Source organism: Podarcis bocagei (assembly GCF_964188305.1).
Source record: "Podarcis bocagei genome assembly, chromosome: 10".
Lineage (NCBI taxonomy): Eukaryota > Metazoa > Chordata > Lepidosauria > Squamata > Lacertidae > Podarcis > Podarcis bocagei.
In genome coordinates this window covers 32,404,102-32,429,632 of record NC_138135.1, presented here as the reverse complement: position 1 = coordinate 32,429,632, position 25,531 = coordinate 32,404,102, and the positions used below count along the sequence as shown (strand labels likewise).

The following is a 25,531-nucleotide window of genomic DNA, read 5'->3' as shown; positions in this document are numbered from 1 at the left end:
GGCTGTAGCTTGGTGGCAGAGGGTTTGCTTTGGATGCCGAAGTTCCAGGTTCAATTCCCAGCATCTCTAGGTGCGACTGGGAGAGACCTCTTGCCTGAAATCCTGGAGAGCTGCTGCCAGACAGTGTAGACAGTACTGAGCCAGATGGGCCAATGGTCTGACTTGTATAATGCAGCTTCCTCTGTTTCTATGTTCCAAGTCTGAGACTCTCTTCTCTGGAAGGGAGCAAGCAGTTGTCATGGACAGTGCAAGCTCCTTTTTGAAAGACCACAAGAACGGCATTGCCGGTTCAGTCGCATGCTCCAACTGAAGTCCGCACCCAAAACCGTAATTGAGACAGTTGCCCCCTCTGTGCTCTCAGTAGCTGACAGCACCCACAGCTCTCTCTCTCTCTCTTTCTTTTCTTAATGCAAAATAGAATTAGGGTCCTTGTACAGAAGATCACTTTATATGTAACTGTCCAATAGCAAGCCTGCAGCTCGCCAGTTTATAGCGACCGCCTATAGACTGTTTGGGTGAACGGCATGCGAGTATTCAGGAGGAAATGGGCTAAGGTGATGGAGCTGCTGGTGGGAGGTGCATCTAAATGACTTGGCATGGAGGACTGAGATGAAAGCAAAATCTGATCATGAATCTGATCTAGGTCAGCTTTTTCCAAAGCTGGAGTCATATTTTCATATAGAGATTTCAGCAATGTGATTCTGCCATTTGCTGTTGACACTCAGAATCACTTCCAGTGTTTGACTCCTTGGATTAAATGCAAGATCCAGTATATGCATACATGATCCTTAAGCAAATCTGTTTATACAAACCACCACCACTTGCTTTAGAGCAGGAGTGGGGAACTAGAAACACTTCAGATGTTGCTGGACTACAATGCCCATCATTCCTGCCCACTGGCCACACTGCCTAAGGCGGATGTGAATCCAATGGCAGTGGGCTACAGATTTTCCCCATCCCTCCTTTAGACCGCAGTGACCAAGGGCTGGGATGTAATGAGGCTGAGGTCCAACACAAGCTTGTACGCACTTAAGCTCATTGGCTCATATTTGACTTCACTTTGGTGTTTTTCTTCCATGCTAGCTTCCTTGGCTCTCCCCCCCCCCTTGTGTTACGTGCCTTGTGATGACAAATGTCATGTGTGAATTTGGCCATCATGGATATTGTGGCAGCACCTTCACCAGGGGCTGCTAACATAGGAATTGCTAGCGGACATACCTGTTCATAGCTTGGCTAACTTGTGCATGTTAACATTGAGTTTCAGCATTAGAACTTCATAAAAAAGTGGAGAAATGTGGCAAGGCAACAGAATCTCACCACTTTTGAAGTTAGCACTTTAACAAGTTGCAGCACTGACATCGTGGGTATCCATGTTGGGGTCCCTCCCTGCATGAACCATAACCCCCAGATTCCCAGCTTCCTTCCTTTTTTAAGGTTAAGTTTCTAGCATATGTAGATCCTGAAGTATGAGAAAAAATGTACGTATACCAATCTTTTCATTTTTAATGGGAAATTCGCCTGCTCCCTGCTTTCAGTATTTTACTCCTTGCTCATGGACACTCCCTCCTAAATATTCCTATGGATGTCCATGTCTGTAACATTGGTTCTAGAACCACATCAAAGAGATTGGAACGTCTGTGGACAACAGCAGATGACAAAGTAGGACATTTACTGTACAGTATAGCTGATCCCTATGCATTCTATATTTCAAGAGATAGGCATGTTGTGGGTGGGTGACAGCCTTATGCAGTTGTTTCACCCAAGACGACAGCCAACTCGATCATAAAGAGCTATGCAGGGAGCTGTATATTGAAACGGGCAATAAATAATTGAGGGTGAAGTCACATGACCTTCATGGTTATAGCAGGATTCCTCCCTACCTGGTATCTGGTTACACTTAAGGATCAAGTTCTAACATCCTGGCTGGTGAATTATTAAACCCCCACTAGCCGTGTTTTCAAAGTAAGTGTGCCATCTCTTCTGTGGTGTTAGAGACGAGGCTAAGGGTGTGTGGAACTGGATTAGTACATATTCCTGAGGACTGTAGACCACCTCAACATTTCCGATCCTTGGGAGGAACTCTCGGGTCGTTGTTAAACACTGGAGGGTATGGAGCAGTCCTACAGATCTACCATCTCTATCTACAAGGTGAGGCTTGGTTCCTTGCGTGCGTGTTCTGGAACATAAGAACTACTATAGATTGTCTGAAGGAAATGTGAATTAGAACGACTTAATGAGGGGGTTGCACAAGAGAGGGATAAAAGGAACCAAAGATCTGGCACTGGGGAAAAAATAAATAGGGGAATTTGCTTCATTCTTAACATCTCTGATCCAGATCTCAGGCACACATTCAAGGGATATGGATTTTGAACCCGGAACAGGCAGTCGTCACAATCTGTGACAGCACAAACCACGTGGCACTTGCGCTGAAAGAGGCTCTTAACCTGATCAGGTTTGCGGACAAATTGATAGCTGCTTCACCCTTTATGTAGCATTAATATTCACTGCCATTATACTAGAGTTTCCAAGCAAGCATGGAGTGACTGGAGGTGGGTGCGCTTCTGAAACACTCCTGGCTGTGTCCTAGAGAGCTCTCAAGGCATAGGCCCCAACAGGGGTACACAGCATGTTTCAGAAAAAGCCACTGCCATTCACTCTGGTGTAGTCATGACAGTCACGATTGCTGCATAATATGTAAAGTGGCCAAGGTGGAAGTAGCAGAAGCTGATGTCCTGCTTTTTACTGTTTAACACAAGGCTCACATGGGACTCCTTCCATAAGGGAATTAGATCCAATTCAAGACAGACTTGGACTTCAGGCTTAAAGATGTAGCACATGAGAGAGGCGGCAGCAGAGGAGATGCCAGGGTGGGCGATATCTTAAAAGCAGAAGGTTGCTATCTAGTTATTCAATGGGGTGGCAATGGACATAACACTTCTATTCTTTACATTTCAATAATCCTGGGAGGCGTTTGCTATTTCTACACTATTTGGCCTAGCTGAGCTGAAACGGTTGCAGGCGAGAATCTGTTGTTTTACGTTTAGAACAGAGTTCTATCTTACTTGCCTTTCCTCTACATGGAAAAGCCTCCAGTACTGATCATTTTGGTTATCTTCCTCTGAATTTTTCACAACTCCACAATAGCCTGTTCCCCAAAGTGGGTGTTTCCAATTTGCTGCCAAGGTTAGGGAAGCCAATGAGGTGCCTTTCTGTTTTAGTGGACTCCAGCTCGCATCAGCCCAGTCAACATGGCCAAGGATCATGGATGATGGGAGCTGGAGTCCAGCAACATCTGGCAAGCAACACATTGGCTACCCCTGCCATAGGGAGTGTTTCCACCAAAAAGGTTTCCTTGGGTGATTGAGAGCCATGCTAATATGCTGTTGTATGTGTTTGTTTTTTAAATCCTTCCTTCACGTGGATGGTTCACAGAGCATCCTGGAACAGTTTAACCCAGCTCTGGAGAATCTGGTCTACCTGGGTAACAAGTATGTGCAGGCTTTCCATGGTGAGTGGCGATGTTAACTGACTGTCTGCAGGTGAGAGGTGAATATCCGTGTCCACCGTGTTGGCCCATCAGCCCTATGGAGATGTTTGACGTACACCTGGGGCTACGACGAAACTAAGATTGTGGCTGTTGACTTTGCCTCCTCAGCATGCCCAAGGACCACATGTAGAGAAGAACACCTGCACAAGGACACTTGTGTACAGTAGTAGTAGTAGTAGTAGTAATAATAATAATAATAATAATGATAATAATTTATTTGTACCCTGCCGATCTAGCTAGGTTTCCCCAGCCACTTTGGGCGACTTCCAACAAAGATTAAAAATACATTAAAATGTCACACATTAAAAACTTCCCTGAACAGGGCTGCCTTCAGATGTCTTCTAAATGTCAGGTAGTTGTTTTCTCTTTGACATCTGATGGGCGGGCGCCACTACCGAGAAGGCCCTCTGCCTGGTTCCCTGTAGCTTTGTTTCTTGCAGTGAGGGAATTGCCAGAAGGCCCTCGGCACTGGACCTCAGTGCCCAGGCGGAACAATGGGGGTGGAGACGCTCCTTCAGGTATACTGGGTATACTCCTTCAGGTATACAGTAGACATGAATTGCATATGTAGTACACATGTAACATACCAAGCACACAACTGATGCCATTGTATATACAGTCATCTCCAGTGCTCGACATATGGTGTACTTGAGGGAGGAGTCAGCAAGTCTAATCAGAAGCTCATCCTCCTTCTCCTATGCCAGCTGTCCCAACAGCAACTGGAGGGCACCCAGTCTGGGAAGACTTTCACAGGTTGTTCTGGGTGCTGCTGACAAGTCTTCTGAAGATGGTGGAAGGAAGTGAGGAGGGGTGGGCCAGGGAGGGTGGCAGCAAATGGAAGAAAGCAGAAATGGAGAGCAAAGGGGAGGAGCTGTGAAGGAGGAGCAAAAAAGAAGCCTCCTAATTCTCCTCTTTGAAATTTCTGCAGCGTTATCCGAGGCTGCCGATGTCTATTTTACAGCAATCCAAAAGATTGGGGAGCAAGCCCTGCAGAGCTCTACTTCACAAATATTGGGTAAGATTCCTGCTGCTGCACTCTACTCTTCTGAAGGTCCAAGACCCCTGAAGTGGTGGGAGCAGGAGTTGCCCCCTCATATTTTCCTGCCAGCATTCCTGTGTTTGTTAAGAGGGGAGGGGGTGTTACTGGGTTGTCGTTTTTATTGTGATTATATATATTGTGGTTTTATATTTTGATTTTGTTCTGTGAACTGCCCTGAGACCTCCGGGTATAGGGTGGTATTTATTGATTGATTCATTCGATCAATAAAAAATAAGAGCTGCAGAATGTTATCTAGTCTAGAGATGAAACTGGCCTGTTGTTTTCCTATAATTTTATAAGACGGAATGCAAGAAGAGCCCTGCTGGATCAGCCCCAATTGCCCATCTGGTCTAGCATCCCTGTTCTCATGGTGGCCAACCAGATCAAGCCAGACTCAAGGGCCACAGTGACCCCCCCCAATGGAATTTCCATCAACTCATATTCAAAGGCTTACTGCCTCCCACAGTGGAGGCATTAGAGGTCCTGGGCAGAGTTTGGGTTTGCATGTCACATTAAAACGTAGCTTAAAAGAAACGATGGTTTAACAGGAGTGTGCAGTGTGCACTGAAAAATTCTCGCTCTGTTCCTGCTACTTTCATGCTGCTGGGAATCCAGCCAGAGCCTAGTTTGTTGTGTCACCTGAACCTTGGTTATCACTTGTGATTTGTTTACAGAGAAACAAGCCACAAGCCTGGGTCTGGACATCGCAGGAAGCCAGATTCTGGCTTGTTTCCCGGTAGCAGACCAGGAGAAGAGTGGAGAGAAAACGTTTTGGCAGTGTTCACCACGAAGCTCTATGTTCATGCGAAACCATAGTTCATTTTTCACTCTTGCTTGAGGCAGAAATCAGAAGAGAACTGTTTGTAATGAATGCATTCTTTGAGTGAATGCTGGACTTCTGTTCTTTTTTATTTTATTTTATGGTAAACAAAAAACAAATGAAGCATCCAGCTAAAAGTAATTATAAAAACAGTAATAAGAACAAGAAAAATAACATTGCAATATAAATATAAATATAAATAATATACATATAAATGTTAATAGAAAGCTTAAAAAAAGAATTCATAGTGCAAAATATATTCCATAGCAGAATACAAGGTTCATATTCAAACCAAACATATGAAATAATAATGAATGGGCTTATATTCAAATGATATGTGAGAAATGTAAGATGCTTTTTTAGAGTCTTGTGTGAAAATATCCTACAGAGCAACAGAATGTTTCACATTCCACTTCAGTTCCTCTTCATCTGCTCATGTAGTTCAGAAAATTTTAACCTGGTTTTCAACTAGAAACTCAATTTTTAAGACAGCTAAAAAGAAAATTAGCTCCACCCTCCATACTTTTGGTTGAACTTCAAACAGTGCAATCTTACACACATTGACTCATAAGTAAGCCTCAGCAGGAGTCAAACAGGACTTTCCCTAGATTGCATACTGAATCGCTTCTCAAAGACTTTTCATACAGGTTATCAAAGTAATTATAATAACCGAACTTTTGTTCCAAGATAACACTTTGCATAAGGTCATAAATCACTGGCACTTGGATAATAGGTCATTTATTGTTTTCAGTATATAGGGCAAAGTTCCTCATCAGTCTTTATCTACCCTTAAATTCATTCTTCCTCATGTCACCCTGTCAGAACCGGATGCTGGACTAGACGGGACTTTGTCCTGATCCAGCAGGGCTTGTCTTTTGCTCAAGAATTTCACAAAGAATTCTCTTTCTTCCTCGAAGGTGAAATCTTGATACAGATGTCTGACACCCAAATTAACTTGAACCGCAAGCTGGAAGCAGTCGTGAGTATCTGGGAGGGACATTTGTGCAATAATGGGAGGTTGTATAGGGAAATAGCCAAGTCTCATGCTTGTGATTCTAACATGGTGGTTGAGTTTCATGTGTGTAATAGAAAGGAGAATTTATTTTCCTGTTGCTTTGCTTGCCTATTACTCACATTTTGTCCATGCACAAGGAATAACATTATGTGTGAGTCTGCACATATTTGCAACTGCTTGCCACTATTTTTATTTCTATAGTTATGCTTAGAAAGATTTGCATATATGCTCAGTCATAAAACTCTCTATGCAGTGTAGAACAAGTAAAAATATAGCTACAGTGGTACCTCGGGTTAAGAACTTAATTCGTTCCGGAGGTCCGTTCTTAACCTGAAACTGTTCTTAACCTGAAGCACCACTTTAGCTAATGGGGCCTCCTCCTCCTCCTGCGCCGCCGGAGCCCGATTTCTGTTCTCATCCTGAAGCAAGGTTCTTAACCTGAAGCACTATTTCTGGGTTAAAGGAGTCTGTAACCTGAAGCATATGTAACCTGAGGTACCACTGTATCTAGAATACATATCTATGGACTTGCTGAAATAAAGCTTTTGGCTGGTCTCTAAAATGATATTGGGTGGCTCTCTACCTAACATCAATAGGCAGGAATGGTCTCTGTAAAGTGGGGCACGTGGTTGTGGCCATCCTAATTTAGCTCTATATTAGAGGCTAGTCTACAGTCACAGTTCAGGGATGAATGGATCTGTCAATTTCAGCTTCTCTCTGTTTTCCATCCCTGCCTCTAATCTTTCAGTTCTCCACATTTCCACATCCATTTGAGATTTTTAAAAAGTAATCATGAAAATTCACCAGCATTTTAGTGCATTTTCTTTCCTAATAGCCACATCTGTATGCAGCATCTTCTCATGTCCATATTTTTGCAAAGCATTTCCCCCTAATAAAGAGCATTTCTCTGTGCTGTTTTGGCTAAGATATGCATTTTTAATGCACGCTTGAGCCCAGTATATGCATTTTTGTACACATTACTTGACTGGAGTTCTGCACTGCAAAATTTAGAGAAGTGTGAATTTTGAAGGATGGCTGTGTTTTGGTTTTTGGGTTGTTTCAGAAAGTGAGAATTAGGCAGAATTGCCTTTAGATTTCAACTGAATCACATTTCTTCCCCATCCCTACCTGAACCATACTCGGTCTTCTGAGCTCTACTAATAATTAGGAACATAGGGATCTGCTCATGTTCAGACTATTTGTCCATTTAGTCCAGTGTTGTCTACTCTGACTGGCAACATTTCTCCAGGGTCTCAGGCAGAGGAGGTTCTTCCCCATCACTTGTTACTTTGAAACTGGAGATGCTGGTGATCATCTGCATGCAAAGCATATTCTCTCTACCACTGGGCTAGGACCGCTTTCCTACTTAATGCCCAGTTTTTTGAGCCAGGTGAGTGATGCTGATTTGGTTCCTAACAAGTTCCTCTTCTCTGAGCAGGCGCAGACCTTCCATGCAGATTTGCTGCAGCACATGGAGAAGAACACTAAGCTGGATGTGCAGTTCATCAATGTGAGTGCCTGTCTCGCCCTTGTCTTCCGCTTTGAGCCATCCCTTTGGCTCCTGAAAGGCCTTGGCCTTGGCCTTGCGCACAGCAACACAGAATAGCAGAATAATGTACTGAGAGTTGCCAGGAGACCCCTATCAGAGAGCTATGATTTCCAGAGTGGTTTAACAATAAATTCCTCTTCAGAGATAACTCTGAGAACTGTAGCTCTGTGCAGAGAACAGGGGTCTCCTAACAGCTCTCAGCACCTTTAATATATAACAGTCCCCAGGATTCTTTGGGGGAAACCAAGACTGTTTCAAGTGGTATCATAGCACATTAGAAGTATGGTGTGGCTGTGTACCTGGACTCAGGAGCAATGAAAAAGAACTTTGTTGTTGTTAACGTACAGTCAAACCTTGCATCCCAAATGCCTCCATTTTGTAACGTTTTGGCTCCCGAACACTGAAAACCTGGAAGTAAACGCTCCGGTTTTCAAACGTTTTTTGGAAGCTGAACATCCAACGCAGCTTCCGCTTGAGTGCAGGAAGCTCCTGCAACCAATTGGAAGCTGTGCCTCGGTTGTCGAACATTTTGGAAGCCAAATGGGCTTCCAGAACGGATTACGTTTGACAACCGAGATTTGACTGTATTCAGATTTATTTCAGCAAACTATTATGCAGTGACTGGGTCTTGGTCCCCCCCCCCCTTTTCTTAGCCAGGAGTTTAAGCTTTTGTCTTTAAATGTATATATTTTAAAAATCTTTTCAATGTGCCTGCTCATAGGATAGCCGGCAGCGATATGAGAAGGAACACAGACGCAGAACTGCCAACATAGATAAATGCGTTTCGGATCTGTGGAGAATGGAGAGAACGCGAGACAAGAATGTCTGGGAGATGAAGGTGTGGAACAATATGGAGGCTGCTTTAAGATGGGTGGCCCCTTGGCACTGCCCAGTCGTTGCTCTTCAGCTGAAAGCTAGGAGTGGAATTGCGATTGGCTTTCCAGACTATTGGGGGGGGGGAGTCTTGTGCTTTTAAAGTGCATGCACCCCATTATAGTCTGTCCGCACCAGTGGGTGAGACATAGCTGCTTCAGGTGCTGCCATTTGAAGCTCAGCACTCGTGGTGTAGTGGTTAGGGTGTTGGACTGTGGCCTGGGAGACCAGGGTTCAAATCCCCAGTCAGCCATGAAGCTCACTTAGGTGACCATGGGCCAGTCACTGCCTCTCAACACAACCTACCTCTCAGAGTTGTTGTGAGGACAATTTGGAAAGGGGGGGGGGGGAGACATAGACACCACTTTGAGGTCCTTGGAGGAAAGACAGGAAAGCAAAGCAAAAATAAATAAATACATGGCAGTTAGCGGCCGCTGAGACCATATAACACCGGTCTTGAAAAACCTACACTGGCTCCCAGTATGTTTCTGAGCACAATTCAAAGTGTTGGTGCTATGAGAAGCCAAGTTACAGGGAACCAGGCAGAGGGCTTTCTCGGTAGTGGCACCAGCCCTGTGGAACGCCCTCCCACCAGATGTCAAAGAGAAAAATAACCACCACGAATACCCGTATAGAAACCATTCAGGAACCAACCCAGGAACTTGTTTTGACAGGGCAAGTGCAAGTGCAGAAGATAATGGAGGAGGTTGCTGTTGAACCTCAAGTAACACAAATGGAGAGATCCGAGGCCTTGCAGGAGCATAAGCCGCTGTTCTTGAAGTTTGAATCTGGAGTGGACCGGGGGGGGGGGTCTGGAGTTGTGAGGGCTCTTAATTTTGGAGGGACTTTGAAACATGCTCTTAAATACTTTCTGGATTACAGTGTTGACTGTGGGGAATGGGACTGTGGGGAATGGGCTGATCTGCTGAGGGGAGATGGAGATATTTTTGGATTGGAGTCCCCCCGAGACCTCTACTCCCCAATGAGAAAGGAAAGAAATTAAGAAAAAGATCAACAAAAGACAAAGTAAAGGGCAGGTATAAACAAGAAGAAGATCTGCAGAAGGGACATGGAAAAGTCTTAAGAGCCTCGGACATAAGATCACCAGGTTGATGGACTAGATGGAATGGACAAGAAGGACTGACAAAACCCGAGACCAGGAAGAAGAGACGTTGGATGAAGATTGGAAGAAAGTTTTTAAAAAATTATTTTGAGAATTAGTGTAAAATTAACGAGTATTAGGAAAAATGTTGGAATGAAACTATTTGGCTTTAGTAGAAATGATATAAGGAGTTATGTACAAATAAGTATTAAGTTTTAAGTTTTAAGGTTTTTTTATGGTAAGATAAGGTTAAAATAAATTAAGGTAAATTGAATGACAGAATATAGTGAAAGATGGAAAGGATTTGCTGAGTTAATTAATAGGTTAGACCGTTAAGATAAATCACACAATAAAAATTGAGAAAGATGGAAAGAATTTGCTGAAACAATTAATTAAATTAGAATACAAAAAGGGAGGTGCGAGGAGGTCAATGAAACAAGTAAATGAAAGATAAAGATATGGAACATTGGATGTGTGTTTTAATGTTATTGTTCTTTTTTGCTGTATTGTTGTATTTTTTATGCTTTTCTTTTTAGGTATTGTAATGTATGTCTTGTCAATTTTTTGTTGTTTTCTTTTCTTTTTTTCCTGTAATTCTTAAACTTCTAATAAATATCATTAAAAAAAAAGAGAGAGAGAAATAACCACCAAACTTTTAGAAGACATCTGAAGGCAGCCCAGTTTAGGGAAGCTTTTAATGTTTAGTAGGTTATTGTATTTTAGTGTTCTGTTGGAAGCCGCCCAGAGTGGCTGGGGAAACCCAGCCAGATGGGCGGGGTATAAATAATAAATAAATTATTATTATTATTATTATTATTATTATTATTATTATTAAGCAAATTGCCTCTGGGTGTGGGGCAAGGAGATGAGGAGTTAGTGCCCCTGTGGCCCTGGCTTGCCAGTTCACCTACCCAGCAGCTGCCACCTGCTCACCCAGCTCCTGTGGCACTTTCCCGCCATTCCTATACCTCACTCTGAGGAAGGGGGTACCTCTTCAGAATAAGGAATTCTGGGTGAGGTGTCCCAAGAGAGTTTTGCGCTGCTACTGCCGTAAAAATGTAAAATTACTAGTCGTTCAACAAAAAAATTAAAAGAGAATTTCTAAAGGGCTGCAGTGAAGCAGCAGGTGTGAGCACACGCCTGGGCCCCAGGGACTCACTCTGAGGAAGGCTGACATAGATCCTTTCTCCCCTCACACCAGGAGAACATGATGCGCTTGCACACCGAGATGCAAGAATTTGTCACCGAGAGCCAGAAGGCTGCTGAGCTGGAGGAGAAACGCCGCTACCGCTTCCTAGCTGAGAAGCACCAGCTACTCTCCAATAACTTCCTACAGTTTTACACCAGGGTAAGACATATGTAATATGAGGGAGGTTTGTAGGGAAAGGGCGCCTCAGCGAACCCAGATTTGATGGTGGAGGGGATGGCTTAATTTGGCATTAAAGGAGAAACAGGGAACTCGTGACCCTCTCTAGGTGTTGTTGGACTACAGCTCCCATCATCCTTGATCATTGGCCATTCTGGCTGGGGCCGATTGGAATTGCAGTGGAACAACACCCAGAAGGCTGCAGGTTCCTCATTTGTCGTATTAAAGGGAGTCTGGTGAGAAGCCTTCTCTTGGAGGGAACCAAGAGGCTTTCACTATAGCAAGAGACCCTAGCACTTACCGTGAATAGCCACAAATCACCCAGTTAATCATAGAATATTAGAATGTGACGGTGCTTGAGGAACTCTGAGAACCCTGATTTCCGGATTTCAAAGATATCAAGTTTCTAGCCCTTAAGGAAGCAGCTAAGACACGGGAAATATATGGCTAACATTATTTGCTTGCTAAAAGCTCAGAAACTGGGGAAGGTAGGGAATCCATCGCCAGATGATGAAATGTTAGTACTCAGCACAGCTCCCGGTTTCTCTTCAGTACTAGTTTCCCTGATTTACAAGCTTGTTTCTCACCAACATTTTATGAGTGCTGACCTTCCTTGTCTCGGGGCTTATTTTGGTTCCTGTAAAAAGAGCTGGGAGAAAGGAGGGGAAGCAATTCTGCAAAGTCAAATCAAATTGCCTACAAATAACATAACCAAACACTGAATATTGAACGAACAAGCACCCAGTTTGCATAAATGTATATATTCCAAATGCATTGTTTGGTTTTGTGTCTGAATCTCTTAAATATAGCGTCAAGTGGCCATTTTTACAACTTTACTTGCCAGGCAGAAATTTGTGGGACCTCTTCCATTAGACAAAGATTGGTGGTAGTGGTGATTTCTCCTTGCTGCAATCTTTGGGACTGCTGTTTTGAATAAGATGTGGGTCGTACCTCCCGCTTCCCCCTTTGTCATTATACTTCCCAGACTCTGTTATTGTCTTCTTTTCTCCTGTGAAGGCCTGTGCCATCATTCAGAGCAAGGCACCGCTGTGGAAGGAACAGCTGGAAGCCACCCGAAATCCTGCCCCAACCTCGCTCAGCAGCACAACGCTCAGCCCGGGTCACGCATCTGGCTCTCTGGCTCCTGCTCCTTCCCATCTCGAGATGGTAAGAAGAGGAAAGGAACCTTGGGCAGGAAGGGTTTATGAAACGAGGCACAACTGGGGTATAATTATCAAAGTTGGCCATTGGGACACTGTGTGCAGTTCTGGCTGCATTGGGGAACCTCAGGCCTGTGGGCCAAATGTGGCCCTCTGGGCCTCTTCATCTGGCCCTTGAAACTATTCCCAAGCCACACACCCTCCCTAGTTCTGTGATACCCTTCACTGGCCTTGTTTCACATCCACCTTGAGTGTTTTTGCTTGGCTGGAATGTTTCCTTGAACTCTGTGACTGCATCTTGCTTTCCCTAGAAGGAGGATGAAGAGGGAGGCATGTGGGCGTGTGTAGAAACTGTATAAAGGTAAAATGTACACTCATTGCTCCATCATCTTTGGCCTCTGTCCCATCCACTGCTGGCATATGACTTAAGGTGGTTGCCCAGAAGATCATCTCAGACTAAAAAACATTCCCCATCCATTGGGGTTTTTGTTTTTAAAGATGACTTTGGCCCATGCATACACCAAACCTTTAAAGTACATTTCCCTTCTCAAAGAATCCCAGGAACTGTTAAGCGGGATTGTAACTGTGTGAGGTACAGTTCCCAGGGTCCTTTTTTCCTTTATTTTGGTGCAGAGAGTGTTTTAAAGGTATGCTGCATATGCAGCCTAAAAGGGAACGCAATACAAAGTTAATAACATTAGGCATGGTGTGGAGAAAATTGGTAGTTTTTATTTTCCCCTTTCATAAAACATGAATTCCCTGTCAGCCACCCAATTAAGTTGATTGGTGGTTCAGGGTTTCTAGTGGTTGTGAAATGGGTGTCTGGCCCAGAGTGTGTCACAGGAGTTGGCAATATGCCTTTAGGATTGCTTCCAAGGATCTTCTCCCCTGGGATTGCTTTCACAAAGTGCCTACTCTTCCTCTCATTTCCTTGTTGCAGCCCCAGAGGCCTCTGGGTGATTTCAGTCCAGTGATAGCAGGGCGAAGCGCCAGTCCCTTCCCACAGGAGACGGCAGAAATGTTGCCTGCCTCTCAGCCAGAAACAAGGAGGAGAACCCTGCAAAGAACTCCCTCTATCGGTAAGAGATTTCGGGGGAGAGGGAAAATCCTGGGTTCAAGAGGAGTCAGGGTGTCCCATCTGATAGTGGATGAAGACTCTCCATTAAGAAACATTTCCCCAAGGTGTCTTGGAATTCCTGATATATGGGTAGGCATGATGTGCTTAGGTTCATTGGAGACAGTGGTGAAGCATAGGACCGGGACGCTTAAGAACCAATGTAGTGTCAAAATTGTTGGACTAAGACTGGCAAAACCCATGTTCAAATCCCCAGTCAGCCCCCATTAAGGTGACCTTGGGCCAGTCCTTATCTCTCAAACTAACCTACCAACGAACAACCAGTGTGGTTGTGAGAATACAGTGGTTGGAGGAGGAGAGAATCATGTGTGCCACAATGATCTCTATGGAGGAAATGTGGCATTACATATATGAGAGACAAATATGGCAATTTATCTAATCCATAGACCAGGGATGAGGAACTTGGAGTTCTCTAGATGTTGTTGGACTCCAGCACCCATCAGCCCCAACCATCATGGCCAATGGCTACAGATAACTGCAGTTGTTGCCCAACAACATCTGGAAGGCCACAGGTTCTCCACCCCTGCCAAAGACAAAGTCCAGGGTTGTTTTGGTTTCTTTTACAGGTGTCATTTGACCTATTTATGGATAAATTCATGTGAACCATATAGCCCACTTTTCTAGCAAAGCTGGGATCCTCCAAGAGATCTTGCCTCTCGTAATTTCTTGCAGGCTCTGTTTCCACCGGCCAACGTTCTCGTTCCAGCTCCTTTGGGGAGCAGGCAGCAGGAAGAGCAGAAGCTGGGGGCAAAGAGGGGAGCAGCAACAGCGTGCTGAGAGTCCAAGCCATAGCCCCCCACTCTGCTGGTTCCAACCGGACCCTTTTGCAGTTCAGCATTGGAGATATAGTCACCGTGCTGATACCAGAAGCACAAAATGGCTGGCTGTATGGCAAGCTGGAAGGTACATCCACGTAAGTCTGCTCAGACATGGATCTGTGAGAGTACAGTAATAGGTTGAGGAGGTTCTTGGCTTTAAGGGCTTTGGACCACGTATTGAAATTTGTACCATGCTTCTGAATTTATGCACACCACACATGTTTTTCTTTGACTTGGAGCTTATCTAGGGGATCAGTTCAGATTGGGGCAATTGCACTTTACAGCCTCTGGACGTGGGTGGCGCTGTGGTCTAAACCACTGAGCCTCTTGGGCTTGCCGATTGCAAGGTTGGCGGTTTGAATCCCCACTAAGCTCCTGTTGCTCTGTCCCAGCTCCTGCCAACCTAGCACTCGAAGGCACACCAGTGCATGTAGATAAATAGGTGCCACTGTAGTGGGAAGGTAAACGGTGTTTCCATGCACTCTGGCTTCCGTCACGGTGTTCCATTGCGCCAGAAGTGGTTTAGTCATGCTGGCCACATGACCCGGAAAGCTGTCTGTGGACAAACGCCGGCTCCCTCAGCCTGAAAGCGAGATGAGCACCGCAACCCCATAGTCACCTTTGACTGGATTTACCCATCCAGGGGTCCTATACCTGGACCTTTTTACAGCCTCTGGAGCAAGCGTAGGGAACATTTTTGGCCTGCTGTGTGAGATCTTTATCTCCCCACCATCCTAGTTTTTTCAAGGATCGGCTGTGTGAATAACCAACCAGCCACATCTCTATCTGACCCACTTCTGAAGTCAGTGTGGGGCAGGTGGGTGTGGTTTGGGGGGAAATGGCCTTGCAGGGGAGGCCTAGCATGCCGAATTTCACCCATGGGGCAGAGGTTCATCATTCCTGCTTTACAAGAAGGAAGGGGACTCTGTGACTCTTCAGAAGTTGTTGGATTCCAACTTCCATCAGCCCCAGCCAGCATCATCAGGGATGATGGGTCTGGTAGTACAACAACATGTGGAGGGCCACAGATTCCCCATTCCTGCTTTATAGGATAGTCCTAGATAGCCCCATGTGGGGAAAGGGAGAGTCAATGACAGTTTACCATTGTAAATTTACCTTTATACTTCCCTTCTGCTGCCTGGGAACGTATTTATAAGAAGAAGTAAATATGGAGGAATTATAGTGATTTCTCCAGGTCCAGGTTTCTGAGTCTTAAAAACAAAAGAAAACATCTAAACTTAGTGCAAGAGATTCAGGTTTTTTTATTGTCACAGCATCTCATCAGTTCAATCTCATTAAATGCAGAATGAGAGCAGGGCTCCCAGACCTGTAATTAATAACTGTATCTTCTGTATCCTTTATATTATAGGAAGCCTGAGGAGCTAACTTCCCATAATAAAAGGTGTGGTGATAATGGACCTAAAAGGTGACTGTTGTCATGTGCTTTTGGTTTCAGGAGTGGCTGGTTTTCTGAAGCTTTTGTGAAGCCACTGAAGGAGGCGAGAGACCCCGAGGAGACCACCCCCAGGTGCTGTGAACTTGAGTTGCATCCATGGTGATATTCATATGTGCTGTTTTTTGCTCTTGGGCAAAGTCTTGTTGAATGCGCCCCCCATAAATTAACTCGTGGATTAAAATATGTTTTAAAAGCAGCAAATTTATACAGCTGGCATCAAAAGCAAAACAGGTCAGCCAAAGTTGAAAGGCTGGGGAAATGGGAAATACAAGTTTTTGCTCAGCTCTGGAAAGACGTCGGCGGTTGCCCAGCAAGCCTTGCCAGGAAGAACATTGTAAAAGCTGCTGAAAAGGCTGCCTCCCTGGTACTAGTTAGGCATGTCATTTATTTATATATTTATTTGGAGAATTCCTGTGGAATTCTTGGGGAAAAAATCCTTCGTATGTTCATTAGCCTCTGGCGGGAATTTCAGCGTAAATGCTGGTATATGTGGAGACAGGCGGTCCTTCAGGTACTGTGGCTCCAACCAGTCAAGGCCAAATAAATAAACAGATGTGCCCCCTGCACCCCAACAGCTTTTGCTAGCCTTTCTTTCCCCTTCTTTCTCAGAATGTTTCCTCTGCGGAGCAGTCGCAGCGTAGACGAGCTCCTGGATCGGCCCAGCACCCCATCGGCCAGCAATTACTGGCACAACCCCAGCAGACCTCAGTCTCCAGGGCCTTCTCCTGCTCTGCTGGGGGCAGGCAGCCGCCGGAGCAGCTCAGCAAGCGCCGCAGCCACCTCAGACTCCAAGGTAAGTGCTTATGCCATTTTGGGGTGTTTGGGGAGTGGGAGAAAGGAACAGAGCAATAGATTTGGATGAGTTAATGAGGCACAACAGGGTTGAGGAACTTCTGGCCCTTCAGAGGTTGTTGTGCTCCAGCCTAAGGTTACCAGATTTTTTTCAGTGAATCCAGGGACAATTTTCAACTTCCTACTAAATAGATGGATTTTGTCAGGGGACTGATTTGTAAATCCGGGGACTGTCCCTGGGAAACCGGGGACGTCTGGTAACCTTACTCCAGCCAGCCCTGGTCAGCATGCCCTATGGTCAGGGTTGGTGGGAGGTGGAGTCCAATAACATATGGGGTGGGGGTGGGGTGCAGGTTCCCCACCCCTGGTGCTTTCTGACAATTGGCTCAGATTCAGTTCACAAGTTACTCAGGCAATGCACCAGCTGCCAACAAACGACCAGTATGCCATTCAGCTCCAGATCTGTAGCTGCAGGAAATTACCACATGATCTAGACCAGTGTTTCCCAACCTTTTTTGGGCAAAGGCACACTTGTTTGATGAAAAAAATCTCGAGGCACACCACCATTACAGCCCCGTGACGTCAGCGTGCAGCGTCACGCCGGGAGGGACGCACGAAAGTGTAAGTTTCAATTTTTTCCCTCCCCCTTGCCGGGGAACCTCCAAGCTTTGGGGGTGGGGGGGGGAGGAGGCAGCAAAGCGAGGCAGGAAGGAGAGCGCGGCTTGGCTGGGTGAGCTTTGGCAGGGAATGAGAGCCACGAGGCGGGCGCTGCGGACGGAGGCGCTGCCCGCCGAGCTCGCAGGCAGCCAGGCAGGCAGACGGCGAGAGCCCCGCGCTGGGCGGCCTCTCCTCGCCGCCGCCGCCCCGCCTCTCGCCGCCCGACTCACCCGCCTCCCTCCAGGCAACATCTCGCGGCACACCAGGCAACATCTCGCGGCACACTAGTGTGCCGCGGAACAGTGGTTGGGAAACACTGATCTAGACAATGGCCTTGTTCTGCTTTTGCTTATATTGATGCTATGATTTGAAGTGGAGCTCAGTGGATGTTTTCCCCCATATGGCATGAATCTGCCACCTACCTCCTGCGACGGGGTAAGTGGGGGATCACAGGCCCAGGGGCCACATGCAGCCTCCCTGTGCGACCCTTGGGACTGTTCCCAGGCCACAACCCCCCTCCTCTGACACATCTCCTTTGCGCACCCCTCAATGCCTCTTGACAATGCCTGGATGGAGAGGACAGAGGGAAGTGTGTGTGTGTGTGTGTGCGTGCGTGTAAACAAGTCAACTGTACAAAGATAAAATTTATATCAATTGCTTGGCCCACTTTGACTTCTCACTAACATGTGGCCCCTGAAAGGTTCCCCCAGATAGGAATGTGGCCCTTGGTCTGCAGTTTCCCCACCCCTGTCCTATGGGCGTAGCCACTTGCAGTTGCCTTCCCTAAATCAAGTAAATAAATAAACATACTTAACTGACCAATTGTGTCACTGGTAACTCTGTTCTGCCCCCCCCCAACTTGAAGCCTTCCCCAACTAAAATAAATCATGGCTTCGCCCATGCCCTGTGCTATGGCTTGGAGTGCTCCCTTTTCTCTTCCCTTCAGCAGCAAGCAGAGGCCCAGTTTTCCAGGCTGCATTGCGTGCTGAACTTGTCTTCCTGCCACTGGGTAGAGCGGATGCGGTTCTCTCACACGAGTGACAGACCTCTTAGTTTCTACTGTTGGGTGGGGGAGCTTTTGCTCCCACCCTTCCCTCTCGTGCAGATAACAGGTTAACAGGGCAGCTGGCAGGAGCTCTCTCTGACTAGCCAATATCAGCAGCAGGGTCAGCAAAACGAACTGCTGGCAGAGCCACTGGGAATTTGTTGATGAGAAGGACACCTAACGAGACATGACACCTAACGAGAAGATAAACTAACCAGATGACAAGTTCTGAAAACAAGAAGGGATTAGGATGAGAATAGGTACCCTATTCTTGCAACAACAGTACCATTAGTACTTCACCCTGAAGATTAGGACCAAACTCGACTGAGGGCAGATCCACACACCATACATTTGAAGCACACTCAATGTACCTTTACTTCCCACAAAAAAATCCTAGGAACCATAATTTCCACCCTACAGAGCTACAATTCCCAGCACCTTAACCAACCAGTTTCCAGGATTCTTTGGGGAAGCCATGTTCAATAGATGTGCTTTAAATGTATAGCATGGATCTGCCTGCAGTGTAACATGAGTGAATGGCTGTGCATGGTTTTAAAAAGGTAACCAGTGGTCCAAGCAGCTTAGGGCACCACAAAGGGCGTGGAGGGAGAGTTTATTCCTGTTCCTAATGAAAATCATCTCCCCTGAAGCTGCTATTTGCTTCAGACAGGAAGCATCCGTTGGACCAATGGAGGCTTCCCTTCTGATGCAAACAGGACATGATTTAATTTGTGGAATTAACATGGCATTTAGAAATCCCCTGCAATTCTCTGTTAGACGTCCTAGATAGACATCTCAGTACTTCTGCAATTCCTCCCGTTACATCTGCTTATTGTCCTCACTCAGGACAGTCCTTCTCTGAGATGTTCTTCTCTTTCAGTTTACAGTAGCCGCCCACAACCTCAAAGGATAGCATCCCATGCCACCCTCATCCATAGCCACCTTGGTCCCTTGCTTTGCTACCCAGACAGCGGGAGCATCTCAGTCCCTTCTCTTTCGCTCCCCAGGGTCCCTTCAGTTCACTCCTCTTCTCCATGACATCTCAGCCTGATTTCTGGTGGCTCCGGGGCAGCAGCTCTTTCTGCTAACAGTAGGACGCTGAGTGTTGAATGTGGGCTTGGGTGGGGCCACCTGGCCAACTGATGGAGAAGCCTTCCTTTTCTCTCTTCCTCTGCTGAGCATTATGGAGCATCTCTTCCAAAGGGGCTGTCTTGGAAGCAAAAGGAAACTAGTGTTGTGGTCTGGCGGATTCTCAGCTTCTAGGAATGGAAAACACAAGGGGGTTGGGGGAGTGTTGCTGCTTGCTGTGGAATGAGAGTTTGGCCATGTTCACACGAATAGCTACTTCAATTTAACAAATGTACTTTATGAAATAAAAGATGTCCTTTACACTCCCATGTTCATAATGTTACTAAAGTTGGACACCACTGGAGCGGTTGACATGAGGAAAGTACATTGGCTCCCTGTATGTTTTTAAGCACAATTCAAAGTGTTGGTGCAGATATCTGAAGGTAGCCCTGTTTAGGGAAGTTTTTAATGTTTGATCTTTTTAATATTTTTAATATTTAATATTAATGTTTTTAATATTCTGTTGGGAGCTGCCCAGAGTGGCTGGGGAAACCCAGACAGATGGGCAGGGTATAATTATTATTATTATTATTATTATTATTATTATTATTATTATTATTAACAACTTCCTGGTTAAAGAAGATTAATAACTTATCCTGCACTGTTAAAAGACAAAGACCTGATATTCCTCTCCTTGGCTGCCAAAGCAGCTCTCAGCAATATATATATATATATAAAATAAATATAAAATGCTGCTATGACAGGCAGTGCCCAGATGGAACTGGGACCATTTTTTAAAAAAATTGAGAATGACCAGAAAACACAATAATGATTGATTATGGAGCTAAAAGCTTAGTGGAGTTTGAATGCATAGGGGTGTATCCATTGCTGCCTTTCTGCACCCTGAAAATCTACTCCAGAGAGTTGAGGAAATTTGGGAGGTGCATGCAATGGAGGAAGAAGAAGTCCACAAATGCTAGACACCTTATGCAGCAGGTCTCGGGAGAGCTGTTGCCAGGTAGAATACACTTATGTTGGGCTATGGCGACAAGTCTCCACCCAGTTTGGCATTTGTGGGCCAACTTGTCATTGAGTCAATAATAATGCATTGGTTGTGGAATTATACTGGACCATCCACACAACGTTCCAGTTGCTCTGTGATTCTTCCCCAGTGTTATTGTATTATGGCCATCTGGAGGGGCACTACAGCACGACAAAAGCAGGGCAAAAATTCAACAACCTTGGAATGTAAAAAGTTACAGAATTTCAGCAGGAAATGCACTGATTGGAAAGAAAACAGTATGTTGCCTGGAAATTTCTGCAGGCATAATCAGTATTGAAAGTGAAGTCATGTATAACTGTCCTGATCATGAATGCAGAAGGCTTCTTACCTTTATATATATGACGGGCAATAGGTATTACAAATAAATAAACAAAATATGAGCACCAGAAGAACATATGCCAATGAAAACCAGTCCAACCTCTGGAATAACCACGCCTGGAGGGCCTAATGCTGTTTCTTTCTGTTCGTGTGAACACAGCCTTGGGTGTGTTGCTGAAGTGTTTAGACATCTAGAGAGCTTGAACAGACGAGAAAGTATTCCCAGGTCACAATCTCCCATGTGTGGAAGATCTGGATTTCGTAAGCTTACCATGTGTAGGAGGGATTCTGACATGACTTCCCTTTTCAGACAAGTTTTCTGGACTTGCAGCAGAGGTCCCTTTTGCTCAGATTGGAGGAGGCCATTCTGTGATGAATGAATCTTGTCATCCATGTTTCAGTAGGCAAGTCTTTCTTGAGCAGGAGTAGCTAACTTGTGACCGACATTGCTGAACTGTATATCCCATCATTCCCAGACTGCATGGCCAATGGCCAGGGCGATGGGAGCTGGAGTCTAACAATATCTGGAGGTCCAAAGGTTAGCCACCTCTGATCTACAGGCTTCTTTCTCTTCCCCTTCCAGTATAGGAATATATGCAAACTGAGCAAGCAAACACACACCCTCAGTAAATTTCATTGCAACGACTGAACAGTAACCTTTTTTTTAAAAAAAGCAAAACTATAAACTCTGAACAACCTGGTTTGATATTGAGTGGAATGGATCAGCGAATGTAAATTGGAGGTTGCTTTTTAAAAAAAATTGGGTTGGATGTGTATTGGATGTGCTTCTGACCTGCTGCGAACCATTAGTGCAGACACCACTTGAACCTATACACGTCTGTGTGCTTCGCATGCCCCTTTCTCATTTTGTCTCTGTTGAAAATTCATAAGGTATTGTTTCTCTCAGCCTTCACCTTTTTCCTTTTCTTTTCTTCTTCACTGCAGAAGCCAGCAGGGAGGGAACATCATCCAGAACTGTTTCCCAGGTAAATGTTTGTGTCCTTTTTCTCATGAACAATATACTCCCTGCATATGTTAAGGCCATTTCTTTTAAGAGATGCTTTTAACTATATTTATTCGGACTATGTGATGATGCCACATCTCACTCACTCATCGGGGCAGGGAGTCGTTTTCAGCTTGAGGGCCACATGTCTTTCTGGGGGCCACATGTTAATGGTGGGTGTGTCCAGTAGACTAGTTTCTACACAAACAACACACACACACACACCTCTAGCCTAGCCTCCACCCAGGCAAGTGAATGGCATTATCAGAGCTCAAGAACACATTCTAGTGATGCAAAACACAGTCAAGGAAGGTAGGCAAGGGCTGTGGTCTGGGGAGAAGAGGTGCAGTTTGGGAAGGGATATGGCCTAGGGAGTCTCAAGGGCCAAATGGAAAGACCTAGAGGGCCTCATTCAGTCCTTGGGCCTGAGGTTCCCCACCCCTATTACACACATTCAAAGAGTATTATTTTGTCCTCTTAGAGTTACATACCCTCCAACATTTCTCCAATGAAAATAGGGACAACCCATTCCATAATGATAATGTTACTATTTATACCCCACACATCTTACTGGGTTGCTCCAGCCACTCTGGGCACCTTCTAACATATATAAAAACATTTAACATAAAAAAACCCTTCCCTATACAGGATTGCCTTCAGACAGCTCAAGGGTTGGATAACTCCAATATCCTCCAACATTTCTCCAATGAAAATAGGGACATCCCAAGGAAAAGTGGGACACTGCAAGATCAGATTGGGAACTGGGATGGCTTCTGTAAATGAGGGACGTCCCTGGAAAATAGGGACACTTGGAGGGTCTGGAGTTACAATACCCAACACTTCCCAATGCAGGAGATGTCCAGTTGACCTAATTCAATGGTGATGTTTGATGATTTATAATGTATATCACGAAAAGATGGACCTCATTCAGATATTCATAGATTAATAGTCTGAGATGAAGGAGCCTTTTGGCTGCCCAGGCAGCAGAGCCTTCAAGCAAACCCTGATCAAAACAGGAATGATCTAGTTCACCATGTTTCCCCATTTCATCTGAACTAGAAAACTACAGTCACCAGCTTTGGAACAAGCCAGGATATTAAAGCACAGTGGTTTGATACCCTGAATTGTTCCAAAACTGTCTAGTAACAATAGTTTCACTGTTTGGCTAAAACGGAAGCTAAGGTTAATGAGAGACTTCCTGGCTCACACATGGCTTGTGTAAAGGGGCTTGTTCACATCTAACTTATTAAGCCCAGAATATGATGATGATGATTTATTAAATTTGTATACCACCCTTCATCCGTAGATATCAGGCCTGCTCACAATATAGAATAACAATATTAGAAACATAAAACACATAATAAAAATAAGAATAAAGATAACCCAATAATTCTCCTCCCATAACACATTTAAAAGGGCATCAGAAAAGGCCACAGCAGAAAAGGCCTGTTCTCATGTTGCCACCATATGGAGCTCTCGTGGAGGACCCTCAGGCGATGATTTCAGGGTCTGGGTAGGTTCATATGGAGAGCGGCGGTCCTTGAGATATTGTGGTCCTGAGTGTCCATCAAAACTAGGACACTCTGTGAAAGACCATATCCATAGCTGTCAACCTACAGATTTGAAAATAAGGGACCAGCAGCCTCGAAAATAAGGGATCAGCAGCCAAAATAAGGGATTTTCCAGGCACAGGTATGTTTGACTTCTGAGCCCCTCCGAGCCAAAGGCAGAAAGCCCAGCCAGCAGCCAAACGAAGCCTCAAGCGGTGGTTCCCACAGCGCAGCAACCCAGCAAAGGGGATGCAGCAAGGAAAACCACCGTCACCTCTCCGCTGGGAAGCGCTGAGCAAAGGCGAGTCCCCAGGCAACGTGGCCGATTTGATCGGCACAAGGCATGCAAGCTCCACCCCCCAGTCGTTCTTAGACTCCTTATTGGGTGAGCAACGCAGCCAAGCAACACAGTTGGCGCCTCCCTCCACCCTGGCCAGCAGGGAGGGAGGGAGAGGAGCTGTTTCCTTTGAAACCTGGGAAATTTAAGGGACATCATCAATAAAGGACAGCAGTGGGACACGGCGCTGGGATAAGGGAGTTTCCCGCCAGATAAGGGACAGTCGACAGCTATGACCATATCCAGTAATATCTGACCATATCTATTAACCTAGTAATTCATCTGACACCAGCAACTTTTCTGAGGACCACGGATTGTATCCAGTGTGTTGGTAGCCTTTATGTTGTAATGGAGTTATGTGGCTGGCTTGAATGCATTTCCAAAAATTTAATCTCCACCTTTCTTTTTCCTCTTCCTAGAGGTACCAATCCTTTTGCTACAGTCAAATTGCGCCCAACGGTGACCAACGACCGATCGGCACCCGCCATCCGGTGAAAGCCAGCTATGGTTTGGGGAGGGTGGGTGGCTTGCACAGAAAGTTGTCCTGGACAAACCTTCTCATCCCTGAGCTCAGGCTGTCATTTTCTTGGGGAAGCTATTTCTCCCCAAGTGGCCAGCCTGAGTGGAGGGCAATTCTTTAGCCTCCTTTTCCATGCCTGCTCATGTTGTAGTGGTCAATAGGTCCCAAGGTCATTTTGTTTTGTTCTTTTAAGGCTTCTCCCCCCCCCCATCTGTGCAAAAGGTGTGTTTCTTTCCCATTTGTAGCGTGCATTTTGCCAGGTTGTGCTCTGCGCTACAATTTCCCTGCAAACTTTGTGCAAACGGGTGAGGATGACCGTAAACAGGCTGTCTGGAAGTGACTTTGGACTGGGCAGAGAAACAACTGTTTCAGACTGAAGACTGAGAGACATTACAGCAGAGATCAGTCATCTGGTGTAGGACATAAGTAGGGGCAATCTAGGAAGAGCCCTCAGAATGAGTCTGTGGAAAAGCCTTCAGAAATCTTCTGTTGGATACTTGGTTGATTTCATGCCCACACGGACAGCTCAAGCGATATTGGTCAACATGATATAATCCAAACCAGTCATGACTGCTGTACAAAACATCTTGTTCTAAAACCATTGAGGGGCACCATTAATGTTCAATGGTCAGTCAGTAAATCTACGTGGAAGTCGGTCTTGAGAGACTGCCATGTAAACTTCCTTGCTCAGGTAACTTGCAGAATTGTCTGCTCCTCACCACTGGTAGATTTAAAAGGCATCCTTGTTTGAAGATGCCTGGATTTCCTCTCCCACACCCATTCATCACAGACCACTGTGCTACCAGCTTTGATAAGCACAACTGGGAATAGTTCTAAAATTGTTGAGGAGATCTAGCTGCACTGCATTATTTCACACACACACCCACTATATTTCTGTTAGTAGCACTAACAGAAATGGTTTTTTTGGGGGGGGAGGGGGAGAAAGAAAAGAAAGAAAGAATAAAGTAATAAATAAATAAATATCTCCTTTGGGTTGTGAAGTTCATATTTCAGGGAGGGGAGACACACTTCACGGAAAGCAAAAGGGAAGAGCAAGTTGCGGTTGTTGGAGACCTTTCCTTTTCACCTTCGCTACTTCACTTTGCAAAGTGGTATTATCTCAAGGCAAATGTATCAATGTTTACAGAACTACAGTGGTACCTCGGGTTAAGTACTTAATTTGTTCCGGAGGTCTGTTCTTAACGTGAAACTGTTCTTAACCTGAAGCACCACTTTAGCTAATGGGGCCTCCTGCTGCCGCCGCGCTGCCGGAGCACGTTTTCTGTTCTCATCCCGAA

General features: G+C 45.4%; 1 protein-coding gene across 3 annotated transcripts; it reads left to right on the top strand.

Annotated features, from left to right (window-relative positions):
• The first annotated feature begins 88 nt into the window (after positions 1-88).
• BAIAP2L2 (BAR/IMD domain containing adaptor protein 2 like 2) lies at positions 89-25,214 on the top strand. 3 transcript variants are annotated; one of them, XM_081211119.1, is made up of 14 exons: positions 89-2,148; positions 3,433-3,508; positions 4,476-4,562; positions 6,324-6,385; positions 7,860-7,931; positions 8,692-8,808; positions 11,147-11,293; positions 12,329-12,478; positions 13,412-13,550; positions 14,279-14,519; positions 15,881-15,952; positions 16,490-16,673; positions 21,769-21,809; positions 24,133-25,214. In XM_081211119.1, exons 1-14 carry the CDS (start codon positions 2,110-2,112, stop codon positions 24,206-24,208), a joined length of 1,503 nt encoding a protein of 500 aa, XP_081067245.1. In that variant the 5' UTR covers positions 89-2,109; the 3' UTR covers positions 24,209-25,214. The 3 variants fall into 3 exon arrangements, with proteins under 3 accessions (XP_081067245.1, XP_081067244.1, XP_081067246.1); XM_081211120.1 differs by having other exon boundaries at positions 2,131-2,148; positions 3,433-3,539; XM_081211118.1 differs by having other exon boundaries at positions 89-3,508.
• Positions 25,215-25,531: the final 317 nt, after the last annotated feature.

What these genes read in the sequence shown, in the direction of transcription:
- BAIAP2L2 (XM_081211118.1), top strand. Translation starts at nt 3,370, where the DNA reads ATGCTAATATGCTGTTGTATGTGTTTGTTTTTTAAATCCTTCCTTCAC. An exon ending in TCCTACAGTTTTACACCAGG is followed by an intron (nt 11,294 to 12,328) that starts GTAAGACATATG and finishes TCTCCTGTGAAG; the next exon opens with GCCTGTGCCATCATTCAGAG. An exon ending in CTCCTTCCCATCTCGAGATG is followed by an intron (nt 12,479 to 13,411) that starts GTAAGAAGAGGA and finishes TCCTTGTTGCAG; the next exon opens with CCCCAGAGGCCTCTGGGTGA.